This window comes from Oryctolagus cuniculus, chromosome 2 (assembly GCF_964237555.1).
Source record: "Oryctolagus cuniculus chromosome 2, mOryCun1.1, whole genome shotgun sequence".
Taxonomy (NCBI): domain Eukaryota; kingdom Metazoa; phylum Chordata; class Mammalia; order Lagomorpha; family Leporidae; genus Oryctolagus; species Oryctolagus cuniculus.
The window spans coordinates 4,036,114-4,052,517 of NC_091433.1; the positions used below are offsets into that span (position 1 = coordinate 4,036,114).

The 16,404-nt window shown below is 60.2% G+C and overlaps 1 protein-coding gene across 5 annotated transcripts in view; it reads left to right on the forward strand.

Moving 5' to 3' along the window:
* EVC2 (EvC ciliary complex subunit 2) overlaps positions 1–16,404 on the forward strand; it is a 90,259-nt gene that overhangs the window by 51,627 nt on the left and 22,228 nt on the right. For all 5 annotated transcript variants that reach the window (XM_070068046.1, XM_070068042.1, XM_070068044.1 and 2 more), the window contains exons 11-16: positions 2,326–2,565; positions 5,431–5,606; positions 7,350–7,509; positions 8,654–9,108; positions 12,098–12,302; positions 12,502–12,624. In XM_070068046.1, coding sequence (XP_069924147.1) covers positions 2,326–2,565; positions 5,431–5,606; positions 7,350–7,509; positions 8,654–9,108; positions 12,098–12,302; positions 12,502–12,624 — 1,359 coding nt within the window. The remainder of the gene's footprint in view (positions 1–2,325; positions 2,566–5,430; positions 5,607–7,349; positions 7,510–8,653; positions 9,109–12,097; positions 12,303–12,501; positions 12,625–16,404) is intronic.

Below are 16,404 nucleotides of genomic sequence, written 5' to 3' on the forward strand. Positions count from 1 at the left end.
GCCCATGGGGTCTCCCTGAGGCCAGACTCAGGAGGAAAGTGGCGCGTGCCCTGTTCCCTGACCCAGTCCTGAGCCATCTCGCTGCCTCTCCTTTTCTCCTCTTCTCAAAGTTTGTTATTTTTCACCTGTAAAAACAATCCATGCTCCACAGTGTGGCTTGGAAGGAGGCAAACGGCCATGAATGGACAAGTGCCTGTGCTTTTCAACAGTTGCAGCAAACACCCAAAACCAAAGAAGCAGAAGTGACAGGGCCCGCCCTGTGGCCTAGAAAGTCTAGACTATTTATCTGGCCCTCTGCAAAGCAGCCCCCCAGGCGAAAAAGGAGCCCCCCCAAAACCAGTGAAAGCCATCCTGCCTCTCAGGAGAGGCTTGTGACTGGGCCTGTCTGTCGAGCGCCTACTGTGTGCCAGGCCCAGGGACGCCGTGAGGGCTCCCACGGCCTCCACTGCCGCCCCCAGATTCCGGCGTCCGTGCCGGCCTTTGGCTGCAGGCACATCTTCGTTGCTGCACAGTAAGGTTTCTGCAGCGCACAGAATTCTGTCGAGCTTGATCTCACGGCCCAGCGCGTTCCTGATGCTGTGAAATACCCTGCAAAACTGGCGTTGCACAGTAACCGCTGCCCCGGCCGCTTTCCCAGGTTTCCCTGCCGTGTGCCAGGTGCCGTCCCAAGCACAGCACGTGGGTGGAATCACCATGGCACCACCTCCGCCAGGGAGGGGCTGGTGCAGGTGTGCGGAAGCTCACCTGCCTGAGGACATGCAGGTGGCGCCGAGACCCACCCCCAGGCAGCACGCCCCTAACCACTGCACCACACTGCCACCCTCGGCAGTGGCTGTGACAGCCCCTTCCGCGAGCACCCGGAAAACCTGTCCAGTGGGCAGCTGCCCTTCCAACACTCATTCTCCAGAGAGCACCTGGGACCATGCATTTGTGTGCCTGAAAGCCCATTTTAATTTGGAAAGTTCAACAGTTAGGTGGAGACCGGTGGACATTGTTTGTTCTTTTAGAAACGCACAGTTGCTGACAACGTTTCAGATCTCAAACTCTGCATTAAACCATGCAGAGTGCAGCTTCTCTCAAAGTGTGGGAAGACTGGGGCCGGCGTTACGGCGCAGTGGGCTAAGCCGCTGCCTGCAGTGCCAGCTCCTTTATCAGAGCGCCAGTTCAAGGCCCGGCTATCCACTTCTGATCCAGCTCTGCTAATGCTCATGGGAAGGCCCAGGCACCTGGACCCCTGCCACCCACGTGGGAGGCCCTGGAGTTCCAGGCTCCCGGCTCCGCCTGGCTCAGCCGTGGTCACTGTGGCCCTTTGGGGAGGGGACCAGCCGATGGAAGATCTGTCTGTCTGTCTGTGTCACTCTGCCTTCTGCCCTGGAGCTGGGGGTCCTGGCCCAGGCTCACGCAGGCCGGTGGTGGCCATTCACCTCCTCGTGGGGGAGGGACTGCAGGCTGCTCCACGAGGTCAGCGGCTCAGTGACTCCTCCTGGTGCAGTCAGACACTCGGATGAACCGGACGTCCGCTGCACGGGGCCCTCACCTTGGCCACTGCCCCGTTGTACCCAGTTTGCGCCGTCACTCAGAGAGACAGAGTTTATGTGACTTGTAGCCGGGGGCCGTCCTCGGGTCCTGCCCGTGCGTGTGGAGCTGGGGTCAGCCCCCTCCCGGGACGTGTGTCAGCGCTCATGGCAGCGTCTCCGCCCTGTCCCCGGACCACGTCAGGGGTAGGCACCCACGTAGCCATTTCGTAACCTCCTTTTGGGTCTCTCTTTGTACCGCGGTAGACTCTCCGCTAGGGCTGATGGCTGGCACTTTTCTCCCCAGCTCCATCGAGGGTGAGCACTGGTTGCAGTCCTGCTGTGCGCCCCGTGCACAGCCCATTGGTGGTCCAGGTTTTCCATGCTTTGCAGGCGATGTCCAGGCAGTTTGCTTTGTCATTTCCGTCTCTGAATTTTCTGCTTTGCAGCGGTTCTGGAAATCTTTCGTGGGAGGACAGGTGGGAGCCGCGTCTTCCAGGGCTCAGAGTCATGGTCAGCTTGTACCTCAGTGCGTGTGCCGGGGTGCGTGCATGTGTGGTGTACATTATGTGTTGCCATGTGCGTACACACCCGTACCTATGTGTGTATGCTTGCGTGTTCACACACGAGTGTGTACCCATTGCACATGCCTGTGCATATGCACACTTGTATGTGCACACCATGGAGTGTGTGTTTGCACGCATGTGTGCATTACTCGCACACATGCACTGTTGTGTACAGGTTGGGTGCAGGTGGGCGTGCACGTGCGTGCTCCGCGTGCCAGTCTCACTGCCGCCTCTTCTCCCCGCAGGCCGCTGCGGAGTGCGCCGGCCTCCTGCGGAGCCTGCACGGGCTGGAGCAGGAGCACTTGCAGGCGTCTCTGGCCCTGCAGCGGGAGGAGGACTTCGCCGAGGCGCACCGGCAGCTGGCTGTCCTGCGGAGGAACGAACTGCACAGCGTCTTCTTCAGCCAGATACGAAGCGCCGTCTGCGAAGGGGACCTGAAGCCCGAGGCAGCCAAGGAGCTGCTGCAGGATTATTCTAAAGTACAGGTGATGCCTGCCGCCTGCTCCCTCGAGCTCCAAGCAGTGAGAGGACTCTCGTGATGGGTGCGGGTGTTTCCAGCGTGCGGGGCTCATGCTGGCTTTGGAAAGTTGGTGCAAGGCGCAGGGAGTGTTTACTATACACGGAGGTCAAAAGATAAGTGCGTGTGTGTGTGTGCGTATCCTGCGGAGGGATTAGGGGCTGGGGGTAGTTACGTGGCTGAGTTGTGTCGTCGTGCACTGAGTGTAGGTGTGAATGCTGCCATCCAAGCAGTCGTTTCTTCGATGACAGTGACAATTGTTGACCCGTGACTGTCGGCCCTGCTGTGGGCTTGTCCCGGGCTCTACACGTGCACGCACACAGGCACAGAGTGACGTCACTGGCATTGACCACGCCTCGTTGGCCACAGCACCCTCAGTGGTTCTGCTGGCTCTAGGTGGCGGCCGTGGTGACTACGAACCAACTCTTGTTTTCACTGATGGGATTTTCTGTTTGGACGAAGCGCAGAGTATCCGAGGGATGCAGATGGCACTCCGAGAGAGGCAGCTCTTCAGGGCCAGTCTCTGCCCAGAGAACAGCGGGCACCTCGCATGCTCCTGGGGCCTGGGGTGGCGTCCGGCACTCCGAAGCCGGCAGGCCCCCATGCGAGTGGCTGCCCCGGGCGGTGCCGTCTTTGATGCTGAATGAGGTGCTGTGAACCGGTGGGTGGAAGACCCCGCTCCCTGTCTCTCCCTCTCCCTCTCCCTCTCCCTCTCCCTCTCCCTCTCCCTCTCCCTCTTCCTGTCGCTTTGCCTTTCTCTTTAAAAAACAAAGAACTTCCCTACCTGTGTTAGAGGTGCCGGTGTCCCTGCAGAGCGAATCAAGGCTCCTGCCCAGCCTCTGTTGCTGCCAGAGCAGGGGTGGGAAACACAGTGGAGCAAGCAGAGGGGACGTGGGCAGGGGTTCCACGCCTGCGTGTGAGCGGAGCCCAGAGACGGAGGCTGGAGCTGCCAGTCCCTTAGGGCTGTGGCCGCGACACAGGCCAAGTGAGTTGGGACTGAGCCGGGCATCTGGGAAGAACTGGCCGTTGCCGTGAGCCTCATGGGAAGAAGGCAGCTTTCAGAGAGGGTCCAGGAAGTAGAGAGGACGCTCCAGCCTCCCCGTGTTGACCTAGGGCTGGAAGACCCCGCTCTCTGTCCCCTGCCCCCCGCCCCCGTCACTCTACTGTGCTGTCCTAGGTTTGCCCTAGTGCGACGTCACCAAGATGACGCTGTCCCCTTCTCGAGGGTAGGCAGGCAGACTCGGGGCCATTTGCAGACAGGAGCAGATTGTGCGGTCAGTTGCTGGTCCTTGAGTGGCAGGAGTAGCTCGCGCGGGGAGCACAGTGGCGGAACACACACTGACGTGGCGGCTCTCCGCGTGTCCCAGGGTGAATCGCGCCCGTGCCAGGCACAGGTCAGCCGCCACGTGGAGCTCCAGCCCTGAGGAGGATGGAAATGTTGCCGCCGTATTCCTGCCCCAGGGATCTGGTGCCGGGAACTCCCCTGGGAAGTGCCAGCGCTCAGCACACCCGGCTGACCCCGCCGACCCTCGCAGCGGGCTGGGAGCAGGGGACATCAGGGCTCTGATATAAGCAGGTCCTCATGGCCAGCCGCTGCGTGGGCTTGTCCCACGGACAGGAAGCAGAGTGGAGCCACTCCCTGAGGTCATGCTTCCGCTGCCACCGGTCCCGGCACTGCGCTGCGGGCTAAGGCTGGGTTTCCCGAGGCAGCCGATCAGGACGAGAGAGCACCGGCCCTGGAGTTGGGTTGCCGACTGCAAAATCCCTGCCCGGCTGTTTCCCAGCTGTCTGGTGTGGACCCAGTTCCTGAGCTGTAAAGTGGGAATTCTTTGTCCCTCCCCCCCTCCCTCTCTCCGTCTCTCTGTCTCTGTCTCTCTCTGTCTCTCTCTCTCTCTCTCGCTCCTGCTCTGTCTCTGTCTGTCTGTCTGTCTCTCTCTCTCCTGCTCCCGCTCTGTCTCTGTCTCTGTCTCTCTCAGTTAGGTTACACAAGGCATGGCTTGCCAGGCCCAGAGAAGACACCCAGCCTCGGCGAGGCTGTTCTCATTCTCTCGGGTTGGGTTGAGTTGCATTTTGAGATTCCTGCTGCCCCAGGGCTGCCCCTGCCTGCCGGGTCTCCTCTGTGAGTGTGGGCGCTCCCGGGGGTCGGGCTGTGGCTGATGTGCTGCCCTGGTGCTCAGTGCTTGTGGGCGCTCGGCAGGTGCGAGGCGCGGGAGCGCGGATGCGCCGGGAGCGGCTGGAGCCCAGCTGCTGTTCCTTGGGGCGGGCGGGCGGCTCCCCTGCCCTGCGCCAGCTTGTCCTGGATTTCAGTTTGCAGAGCCCTCTCCTTGTTCGAGTGTAATTATCTTCGTCCTTATTTTGTTAGCTGTTTATTTACTTGAAGGGCAGAGTTATAGAGAGGGCAGGAGAAGGGGGAAGAGGGAGAATGTCTGTTTGCTGGCTCACTTCCCAGATGGCCACCATGGCCAGGGCTAGGCCAAGCCCAAGCTGGGAGCTTCCTCCAAGTCTCCCACGTGGGCGCAGGGGCGCAAGCACTTGGGGCGTCTTCCGCTGCTTTCCCAGGTGCATTAGCAGGGCCCTGGATTGGAAGTGGAGCAGCGTGGACTCGAAGCAGCACTCCTATGGGATGCCGGCATCACAGCCTGCGACTTAATCTGCTGTGCCACAATACTGGGCCCCAATGTAACTTTCTTCTAAGCCTTTGTGATGGGCAGGGGAGTTAAATGCATTGATGCCAGTATTCCCGCGTGGTCTCTCCTAAAAGTCGTGTTCTAAATGTCTGGATTTTTCTGTGCATTTTAATTAGGCATATTGTCTTTTTTTTTTTTTTAAACAGGAGAATGTAGAAGAGTTAATGGACTTTTTCCAGGCCAGCAAGAGGTATCATCTAAGCAAAAGATTCGGCCACAGGGAGTACCTGGTCCAGAACCTACAGTCCACCGAGACCCGCGTGCAAGGCCTGCTGAGTGCGGCCGCAGCCCAGCTGACCCACCTCATCCAGAAACATGAGAGGTAAAAACCCACGCCCGCGACGGTGCCGGCCCACCGCTGCCTGCCACTCACCACCCTGCGTCTGCCCAGAGCGCTGGCTGCACCGACTATAGCTTAGGAGGGGTCCCCAACGTAGAAAAATCCTGTGCGTTGAGCACATCGAATCAGGCGTGGCCGACTGAATGACGGCCCCTGGGTGTCCCTCCTTGCCATCCGTAGACCTGGATTCATGACCTGTCTGGCTGGAGCCACACGTCCCCACCCGGGATTATCTGGAAGCAAATCCCCCAGCCGGGGTGGAGGCCGGCCTCGGCCGTGCGAGGCGAGCGCCCCCTTCGCGTCGGCCTCTTGCGTGTCACAGGCGCCTGGGGCGTTGAGCGCACGTTCAGGCTGCCCTGTCTTGGAGAGCCAATGTTCTCCCAGCAGCACCTGGTACCCTGCAGCCAGGTAGCCGGAGGGAGGGCGGAGCCCGCCTCGGCGCAGTCCCCGGCGGCCGCGGACAATGAAGTGCACTCTAAAGGAAACAGGGGCTTTGCCACCCCGTGGTTTGGGGAATTGGTTCCGTAGGAAATTTTCTTAAGGCTCTGCGGCTCTCCCAGCTCCGGGCCAGGAGCACTGGATGAGACGCAGGTGATGCCAGCCCCGCCCCCGCCCACCTCAAGATGCTGACCAATGCATCTCTGCCCTCCGTTTGCACCCCTGAGTAACCTCACCCAGGTGCAGGAAGCAGCCCAGCCCGGGCAGCTGTTCCATTGTGGTGAGCCGACTCCAAGGAAGGGCGCTCACCTCTTCCTGTGAAATTCTGTATGAAAAAGACCGGCACAGGCTGAGCGCCCTGAACCCCGCGGTTGGCACGGACCTGTTTGTTCCCTCAAGCAGCCCCTGCGGAGCCTGCGCCCCATGCTGAGGCCGTCCCGGCACGCACGCTGGGGGTGCTGGGGACGGCGGCAGCGGAGGGGCCGTGTCAGGGTTCCAGTGAAGCAGCACACGGCACACAGAGAGGGGGTTCGGTTTAGGAACCGGCTCGGGCGGGGCTGGAGGTGGAAAGTCCCAGCCGGAGAGCCGGGAAAGCAGCTGGTGGGGCTAAAGACCCACCCTGTGGGGCCGAGAGGGCTGGAGCCTGGGACCCCCCGGCTGAAGGGGCGGCCTCTGGCGTGTGTCGCGTGGACACCTGGCATGTGTCGCGTGGACACCTGGCAGGTGGCACCAGTGGCGAGAGCAGCGAGGGAGGGAGGAAAGGCGCCGAGTCCCGCCTTCGGCCAGCAGCCTGCGCGTGCGGGGACGACCTGGGCCCACGCAGGCAGGCAGGCAGGCAGAGCCCTGTGAGCGCCGCCGCCCTGGGGCCCTCGGCTGCACCGCCGTCTCAGTGACCGTTCGGGAGGGGCCGTGGGAACTCCAGGCTGGTGTCCTCCGGGGGCGTCGCTGTGTCTGCTGTGGGCCAGTTCAGCTGACACCCGCGATGCACCACCACAGGGAGCCCCCGCGTCTGCGCCGCTCCAGACATCAGGGCTCCTAACGCACCCCGCCCCCTTCTGGAAAGTTCTCTGATGCCTGGCGTGCTGCTTTGTCCCGGACTCTTGCCAACTCCTGCCCACATCGATTCCCGTCCCGGCAGGGCTGTCTCTGCCGTCACCAGTGACACTGCCCCGGTGTCTCGGGGCTGATGTCTGCTCAGATTCAGCCCCGACTGCGGGGGAGCGCTTGGCCCCCTCGCAGCCGCCCGCTCCGGCAGGGGTGTGCAGACCGACGTCCCGTCTCCCCCAGAGCCGGGTACTTGGAGGAGGATCAGACGGAGCTGCTGCTGGAGCGGGCGCACACGGAGGTCTTCGCCGTGCAGCAGAGGTTGGACCACGACTTGAAGCAGGAGAAGAAGAGGCTGCGGCAGAAACTGCTCACCAAGAGGAGGCGAGAGCTGCTGCAGAAGGTACGCGTGGAGCTACCGTCTCGGGATGCCCGCCAAGGGACCGCTCCCACGCCCGGCCTGCCATCGGCAAGCCAGGGTGGGCAGGGCGTGCGGGCCAGCGGGACGTGTCATCTGCAGTTGATTTGTTATGCCTTTTCAGAATGGCACGGCAGAGGGTCGTGGTAGATTAATAATGTCTGCAGGAGCAAGGGAGTAGGGATGAGGGTTGGAGTGGGTGGTCATGATGATGAGAGGTGCTACTTGTGCTGAGAAACAGAATTCTGTCGTAGGCACAGTGCCAAGGGCACTGCCACACACTGCTGGACACTTGCAGAGTGAAAGAACAAAAAGAGGCCGGCGCCGCGGCTCACTAGGCTAATCCTCCGCCTTGCGGTGCCGGCACACCGGGTTCTAGTCCCGGTCGGGGTGCCAGATTCTGTCCCGGTTGCCCCTCTTCCAGGCCAGCTCTCTGCTGTGGCCAGGGAGTGCAGTGGAGGATGGCCCAAGTGCTTGGGCCCTGCACCCCATGGGAGGCCAGGATAAGTACCTGGCTCCTGCCATCGGATCAGCGTGGTTTGCCGGCTGCAGTGCGCCAGCCGCGGCGGCCATTGGAGGGTGAACCCGTCCCCTGCCTCACTAGGTAGAACCGAGGCTGCGGTGACCCCTGTGACAAACAGCTCTATGGTTGGGTTTTCTCTACCCCAGGGCCTTTGCACCTGCTGGGAGTGTTCCCTCCCCACGTCTTCACCCGAGTCACATAAGCCCTCATCTCTCAGGTCCTTCTGGCCTCCTCTTCTCCCATGGTGCTGTTTTCCCCAAGGTCTCACGTGTTAATGAGGGCAGGTATGGGGTGCTGTGGCTTTGCTAGGAGCCGCACACATCTTAAGCACCTCCCACCATCCTGATAAGGACTCTGTGAGGTAGGTCCCATTATCCCCATTTTATAGATGCAAAAGAGAGGCACAGAGAGGGTAAGACACTGGCTCTGGCTCACAGAGCTGGCGCATGGAGGAGCCAGGACTGGAAACCAGGGGTCTGCCTCCTGGGCTTTATCTGCTCCGTACACCCAAGAGGTCCTCACAATGTCCTAGCAATGTCCTAGCAGTGTCTGTGCCTCCCGCCGAGCCCCGCCCCCACGCACCTCCCTCCCTCCTCTTCCCGCCAGCACAAGGAGCAGCGGAAGCAGCAGCTGTGCGTGGCCGAGGCCGCCCGCGCCGCGGAGGACGCCGCCCGCTACCTGCAGCAGTGGCGGGGCCTGGTGGCCGAGCAGAGCGCCGCCCTGGAGGAGCTGCAGGAGCGGCTGGACCAGGCCGCCCTGGACGAGCTGCGGGCGCTGACGCTGGCCCTGTCCGAGAAGGCCGCCGAGGAGCTGCGGCGCCTGCAGAGCGCGGCCGCGGCCCAGGAGCCACTCAAGTGCAGCGTGCCCTGGCTGTTCCTGCAGCAGATCTTGGAGGAGCAGGGCCGGGAGCTGGCGGCGCGGGCCGAGCAGCTGGAGGCGGAGGACAGGGCCCGGGGCCAGGACGGCGTCCGCAGCGTGAGGCAGCGGCTGAGGGACGACTCTCTGGAGGCCGCCACGGAGGAGCAGGCGGAGCTGAGGCGCTGGGAGCACTTGGTCTTCACGTGAGTGTCCCCGTGAGGCCACCCCCCACCCAGGGGAGAGGGAGGGGGCCCCAGCCCGTGACTCGGCGCTGGCTGAGCACGCACCCCCCTCCATGCCGGGCCAGGACGCCCTCGGCGTTGTTGGGCACAGCCTCGCGGGGCCAGCCAGGGCTGCGGGTGGTGCCCCTGGCTTGCACGGGAGCTCGCGGCTGGCTCATTTGAATAACTCCGTGGCTGGTGGAGAACTGAAGCGGGCGGCTCAGGGCCAGGCACAGGGCGCACCTGCTGCCCGTGATAAGAAGCGCCATTGGCACGTGGGGGGGGGCATCCGTCAAGGCAGTGCGTGGCCCCAGGCCCTTGGGCGTCCTCCACCACCTCCCACCAGGACCTGGCCTTCCGGGGTTAGTGAGTGGGCTACTTATGCCTGTGGTTTTAGTTTACAATTTATTTATTTACTTGAAAGACAGAGTTAGAAGTCTACCATATGCTGGTTCACTCCCCAAATGGCCACAATGGCCGGAGCTGGGCCAATCCGAAGCCAGGAGCCAGGAGCTTCTTCTAGGTCTCCCATCCAGTTGCAGGGGCCCAAGGACTTGGGCCATCTTCTAATGCTTTCCTAGGCCACAGCAGAGAGCTGGATTGGAAGTGGAGCAGCCGGGACTTGAACCAGTGCCCACATGGGATGTCGGCACTGCTGGCAGCGGCTGAACCTGCTATGCCACAGTGCAGCCCCACAAATGGCATCTCCTACAGACGTGGGGAAGCGGAGGAGCAGCTGGAGTCGGATCCCGGGGCCCAGCGTCCCACAGCCCTCCCCTGCCCTGCGGGCTTTGTGCCGACCGAGGCCAGCTCGGCCGGGAAGGGAGCCTCCGGGTGGAACGGAGGGCAGCAGAGATCCTGGTGTCTGCCTGGGGTTGGCACAGCAGGGCGCAGCCAGCGTGCGAGGAGATGTGGCCAGAATGGCCTGGGGTTCTGTCCGAGCACCACCGTCTGCTTGGGGACAAGTTGTGGACCCTCGCTGGGCGCCATCTTGCTTGCACGTGCAGTGGGGATGCTGATACGGGATCATCCCGGGAGCTGTGGGCGTCGGTGGGATGTGGTGCTGCCAGGCAGATGTCATTCATGTGAGAGGCGGGCTCCTCCTGGAACCTTTGGCGGTGCTGGACAGAGGACAGCCTTTTCTTTTCTTTTTTTAAAGATTTATTTATTTATTTGAAAGAGTTAGAGGAGAGGCAGAGAGAGAGAGAGAGAGAGACAGAGATAGAGGTCTTCTGTCCACTGGTTCACTCCCCAAATGGCCACAAAGGCTGGAGCTGCACTGATCCAAAGCCAGGAGCCAGGAGCTTCTTCCGGGTCTCCCACACAGGTGCAGGGGCCCAAGGACTTGGGCCATCTTCCGCTGCTTTCCCAGGCCATAGTAGAGAGCTGGATCGGAAGTGGAGCAGCCGGGACTCAATCCCGCACCCATATGGGATGCCGGCGCTGCAGGCGGCAGCTTTACCCGCTATGCCACAGCGCTGGCCCCTGGACAGCTTCTCAGTGCCTGGCCTCATTTGCAGAAACGGCGCCCAGGGACCCGGCTGGGCGCCAAGATTCCGGGCTCGTTGTGGTCACGCTCTCCCCCCAGGGAGCAACCTTGCTTCCCAAGGCCAGGCGTCTGGGTGCAGCAGAGTGATGCTGTCTGGGTGCATGCTCTTCGTTGGCCTGTGCTTTCTTAACCTGGAAAACAGAGCCTTGTGCTCGCCAAGCCCCTACACATCAGGCCTTTAAATGGCCTTCTATGCTCAGTGGTTCTTGGCAGCATTCATTCAGCTCAGTCTACATCGCATGCATTTCAGGCCAGCTCTGGGCTGTGCGTGGCTGAGGAATCAGGTTGGGCGTTCCTGGGAGCGGACGGCCACATCCTTCACCCTCGTTGGGATCCGTTTTGCAGCAGTGTTGCCGAAGCCGCCGCGGATGTAGCCGTTCGACAGGAGAAGAGAGGTCTCTCCTGACCGCGGGAAAACGGCTTAGGATTTTTCTTGGGGCTCAGCAGGGTCAATTCTCCCCGCACGCGAGGTTCGTCTGCTTCTGTGCGCTGCTTATTTAAGATTCTAAAGGGTGTGGCTTCTGCTCGAGGCATTATGTGAGAATGGCTGTGCACAGGAGCTTGGAAACACATTTTACAGGCTTCCCAATTTCCAGCAAAACAAGGCTGCTATACACCTGGCTGGCTAAAGTAACAATTAATAAAGGGGCATTTGGGGGCCGGCACTGTGGCCTAATGAGTTGGACCACCGCCTGCAGTGCCGGCATCCCATGTGTGTGCCGGTTCTAGTCCCAGCTGCTCCAGTTCCTAGCCAGCTCTCTGCTGTGGCCTGGGAAAGCAGTAGAAGGTGGCCCAAGTCTTCTACGTGGGAGACTTGGAAGAAGCTCCTGGCTCCTGGCTTCAGATCAGCGCAGCTCCGGCCATTGCAGCCATCTGGGGAGTGAACCAGCGGATGGAAGACCTCTCTCTGCCTCTGTTCTCTGTAACTCTGCCTTTCAAACAAATAAATCAGTCTTCAAAAAAGAAAAAGATAGCAGCCATACTTACACGCATCGGGGGTGACACAGTGCAGCCCATGATAGGAACTCCTGGTTTGCAGGTGGTGACGAAATGGCAGCTGTCAGTCATCCTATGAGAATCCCTTTCCCACATGCAGAGGTGGGCGTCTCCCCTGTGTCCCAGGCTGCTGCTCACTGGGCAGTGCCTGGGCTCCGTGTCCGTCTCTGAAGCGAGGCCAGGCTCTGGTCCAGGGTGTATGTGCTGGAATACCTCTGGCCTCCTAGAAGTGGCCGTCGTGGGCCCGTCTCTCTCGGCTCCGACTTCTCGGCTCTAACACATCGGGGCTGTGCAGGGAGCATGCAACCAAGGAGCTGCGCTCTGCCCTGCTCGCGGGGGCTTAGCCAGCCGTGACCTTCAGAGCGGTGCCTTCCCCGGGCGACCCCCGCCGGTGTCCTGACGCAGACGCCGCCGTCTCCTCCCCAGGCAGCTCTGCTCCTTGGCCTTCTCCCTGTCTGAAGAGGAGCTGCTCCAGATGCGACAGGACGTCCACGGCTGCTTCGCACAGATGGACCGCAGCCTGGCCCTCCCCAAGATCCGGGCCCGGGGCCTGCTACAGAGGCTGCAGGCCGCCTGGCGAGAAGCGGAGTTCCTGAAGCTGGACCAGACCCTGGCTGCCCCCGAGCTGCAGGTAGGCAGGACACAGAGCAAGGGAGGGAGAGAGAGAGAGAGAAGGATCTTTGCTAGTTCACTCCCTAAATAGCCACAGTGGTCCAGGCTGAAAACAAGAGCCCAGAGCCCGGAGCCCAGATCCTGGAGCTGGGAGCCTGGAGCCCGCGGGGCCCTGCGGCTGCTCACCTCCCGGCCTCCCCGCCTCCGCCTCTCCCTAGCACCCGCACAAGGCCAGGAAGCCGCGCTCCAAGAGCAGGAGCCCCGCAGACCTTTACAAGAAGCGCCTCGAAGACAGAATTCACCTGCTGGAGGCACAAGTGCCCGGAGACCTGGCGGAGAAGGTCAGTGCAGACGCGCCTCCTTGGTCCTCTGGGTGGATCCGGCCTGGCGGAGCCTGGAGCCCGGCCTGGTGGAGCCCGGAGCCTCGAGCCCGGAGCTACTCCCACCCCGGCACCACGGGCATTTTTAGCAAGCTTGTATACTCTTTCATTTTATTCTTTTAAATAATCATGTAGTTCTGTAAGCCCCTGCCATCCAGCCTCCCAGGCCCTCACTTCCAGCCCCTCATTTTCAGTTCCTCTGAGTTAATTTAAAATTTTCAGGTTGATCATCTGTTGCTTGGCTCCACATCTCTGAGTAGCATGCTTCTAGCTGTTTGTAGTTATTTCTTGATGACTGTACTTTGGGGTTATCTTGTTGCTTTTTTATGCAGAGGATGATGATTTACTCTCTATTCTCACCCTACACAGGATGTGAGCCCCGCCCACTTCCCCCAGCATAGCCACATCAGACTCTGATTAATTAAATGTCACTCACAGCTGATTCATGCAGTAAGCTGGAATCCTGCTTCATTCTTGGACAACCATTTGCTTTTCCTGGCGTTAATAGTTGCCTTTAGTTTCTTTTGATTACTTGTTATGTCTTTAACACCAACTCAGCTGGGCTCACAGGCAGTGGCTTAACTCGCTGCCCCACAGCACTGGCCCACCTTTAGACGCTAGCCCACCCCTAGGTGTGTCTTAATTGTGCTTGCTGAGACTTGGGAAGTGTAGCACAGGTTCGTTCTCTGTTCATTCTGGGTAGCTTAGACGTCAGCTCTCCGGGAGCTGCTGAGTCTTCAGCACTCAGTCTTGTGTTTTCTGGCTTTGGAAACATTTCCTCTGCTGCTTGATCTCTCATCTTCCCTCTCTCTGCTGTCTGCCTGAGAACAGTTAGAACATCTGGCACAGCCAGGACAGGGACCAGCGTGATGTGGGATGCTGTCGTCGTAGGCGGCAGCTTTGCCCGCTGCGCCCCAGCGCTGGCCCCCAGATCCACTCTCTTTCCCAGACATCTCCACTGTGATGTTTTTTCTACATCATGCATATATGTATTTTATAATTTGAAAGAAGCTTTCTTAAAGAGTGAGAAAATACCTCAATATTGCAGACTTTTTCAATGTGTTTCGTGCAACTCAAGAGACTCTTGTTAACTAATAAAAATGATAATAAAATAATAGCAGGATGGGATCAGTAATGGCAGTTGGCCAGGTGCTCACAGGTGGGTGACTCTGCACCCGGCTCCTCTTGCTGTGTTATGTCCTCACAAACAAGACAGGTTCAGAGAGGCGCGGTAATGTGCCTGGGTCACACCACAGCTGTCACGTGGTGCACGTGGCTTCATGGAAAGGTTAATACAGAGTTCGTCCAGGGCAGAATATGAGTGACCCTGGCCGCGGAGACACAAGCCCAGTGCTCCAGTGCCAGTCAGAGTGTGCATTCCATGGCGGTAAATCTGTATTTATCGCTCCGCGCGATCATGCTGGGCTTTGGGTCAGCAGGGGTGCACCTCTCACAGGCTGGAGCTCACGTTGGTTACAGAGACCGGCAGAGACCGGGGCTGCCGAGAGGAAGGCCGAGGTTCTGCTGAGAGGGGCGGTCCTGGGACCAGACAAGGAGGGCATGGCCCTGAACCAGGGGCCATCCGAGGTTGCTCCGATGGCTGCCCCGCAGACCCTGAGGGTGCAGCACCAGTCCCGTGGGCCTGTGGACAAGACAGACGGACGGCTCTGCACAGCTGTCGGGTGGGGGCCACCTGGGAGAGACCGTGCTGAGTGGTGTAAGGCCGTGCCCCTCGTGGGACTGGGACATTTGCACTTTGTGGGTGATGGAGACAGGGGAGGGGCAGCAATTTCTGTTGTGGGGGGAGAGAGTGAGAACACCCCCCCCCCCCCATGCTAGTCTTGTTCTTAGGTTCTGGTCTCCACCCATGAAATAATCAGAGAAGGAGGGAGACACACACTCAGCTGGGAGTAGGAGGAAGTGAGCGCTAGCGGTTGGCAAGATTCCAGGTCTTGCCCCTGGAGGATAGGGCTGGTTCTGGGAGCAGGGCCTAATTAAATATTTAAAAGAGGCGGAGTTTGGGGTGGGGCTACAGGAGTTTCATGGTGTTGGGTGCAAGTGTGGCTGCAGGAATCTAGGAAGTGTCACCGAGTCTGGTGCATGATGGGAGGTGAGGCTCGGTGAGTCTGGTGCATGATGGGAGGTGAGGCTCAGGTGCCTGCTTGCCCAGCGCACAGAAAGCCAATCACTGACATCGCCAGCAGGGGGCTCCACTCCTGGGGGCTTACAGGTGGCTGGGAGGAGGTGTGTGCTGAGCTCGCAGCCATGTTGCTCCTGGCTGCAATGTCCTGCCCATGACTGTCCTGTGATTGGTGTTGCCGTATCTTTTAGGGGATGTCTGAGCGGGCTGCGGCGGGCGGCAGGCAGGTGGTGGTCATGTCTGCTCCGGCCCTGGCATTGGCCATGGAGAAAGCCCTCTAGACCATGCCAGCCGTGAAGGCGTTACCTGTTGGTGCAGGGGTGGCCTGCATAGCCCGGGGATTGGAGCCCGTGGGGCTGCCTGCCCCATTCCCGCAGCTCGGTGGCTTAGTGTTAACAGGCACAGCACTGGGGCTTGATTTCAGATCCAAGGGAGGCCTGTGAATTTGGACACACCTGCGCCGTCCTCTCCACTCTGCTTTCATCAACCTTGAAGCTGACACTTGGTGTCTCGGTGTCTGTCCAACTAACTCTCACACCCGGCTGTGTTTCCAAACCTGGACAAGAAGTGGGGGTGGTTTAAGGACTCCTTGTGTCCTGGTGGCTGGTTGCTCCTTACCGGGGCCTAATTGTCTCCTGCCATGGGAGGACACCACAGGATGCAGAAGCAGCAGCACCATCCCAGTCCACCTGCTGTCTGGGAGAACCAGGAAGGAAGTTACATAAACGTCCCATTTAGAAGAAGAGTGAGTGGCATATTGTCTTGCAAATGAATTTTTATTCTTTTGGGTGGCCTGGATGTTTTCCAAAGCCCATCATTAATACCGCATAGAAATGCAAGTCTGTCGTCTTTCCCAGGAGCCCAGGCGCCTTCTCTAGGCACAGCCTCAGGTGCTGGGATTAAGAAGAAAACAAGATCTTCTTAAAGCCCCAGCCCTGTCCCCCACGCTTCGGGCTTGCATTTGCAGAATGAAGCTTGTGCCTCACTCTGGCCTGCCTCTCCCTGGGGACTGGGGTTTTCAGGACACGCGGACAGGAGGAAGGAGACCTGTCTGGGCTCCTGGCAGGTGCAGGACGGAGGGAGCCCGTGGCTCCCGGTCCCCCTTTCCCCTTCAGCTTGGATTTAAATCACCCTCCGCCCCATCCCCACCGGGACTGCTCTCGGGTGCACCTCTTCTTCCCGAACGCCTGGATGCTCCGACATCCAGTTCGCCGCCAGCGTCTTCGGTCCTTCCCTGGTCCCTGCACCTCCTTCCGCCATGCCTCCATCACACGTGCCTGGGCCTCCCCACGGTGATGTTATTAACAGCAGCAGACCAGCAAAGACATCAACCTCTCACACATAACCCAGCGGCGCTTCAAGCAGTTCTAAGCACTTAGAGGCTTTCTGTTCATTTCATCAGACCACCGGGCGAGGCACTGCGGCTTCTTGCCGTGCTGGAATGAGAAGGATCAGAGTCACCCCTCGCCTACAGCAAAGCAAAGCAAAACGCGAGAGCAAGGTGTGTGAGGCTGAGGACCCGGACCTCAGGCCAAGGGGTCCCTGAGAGATGGCGGCAGCTGAGCCCAGCCCTGCAGGTGGCCCAGGGGCTGCCCTGGAAG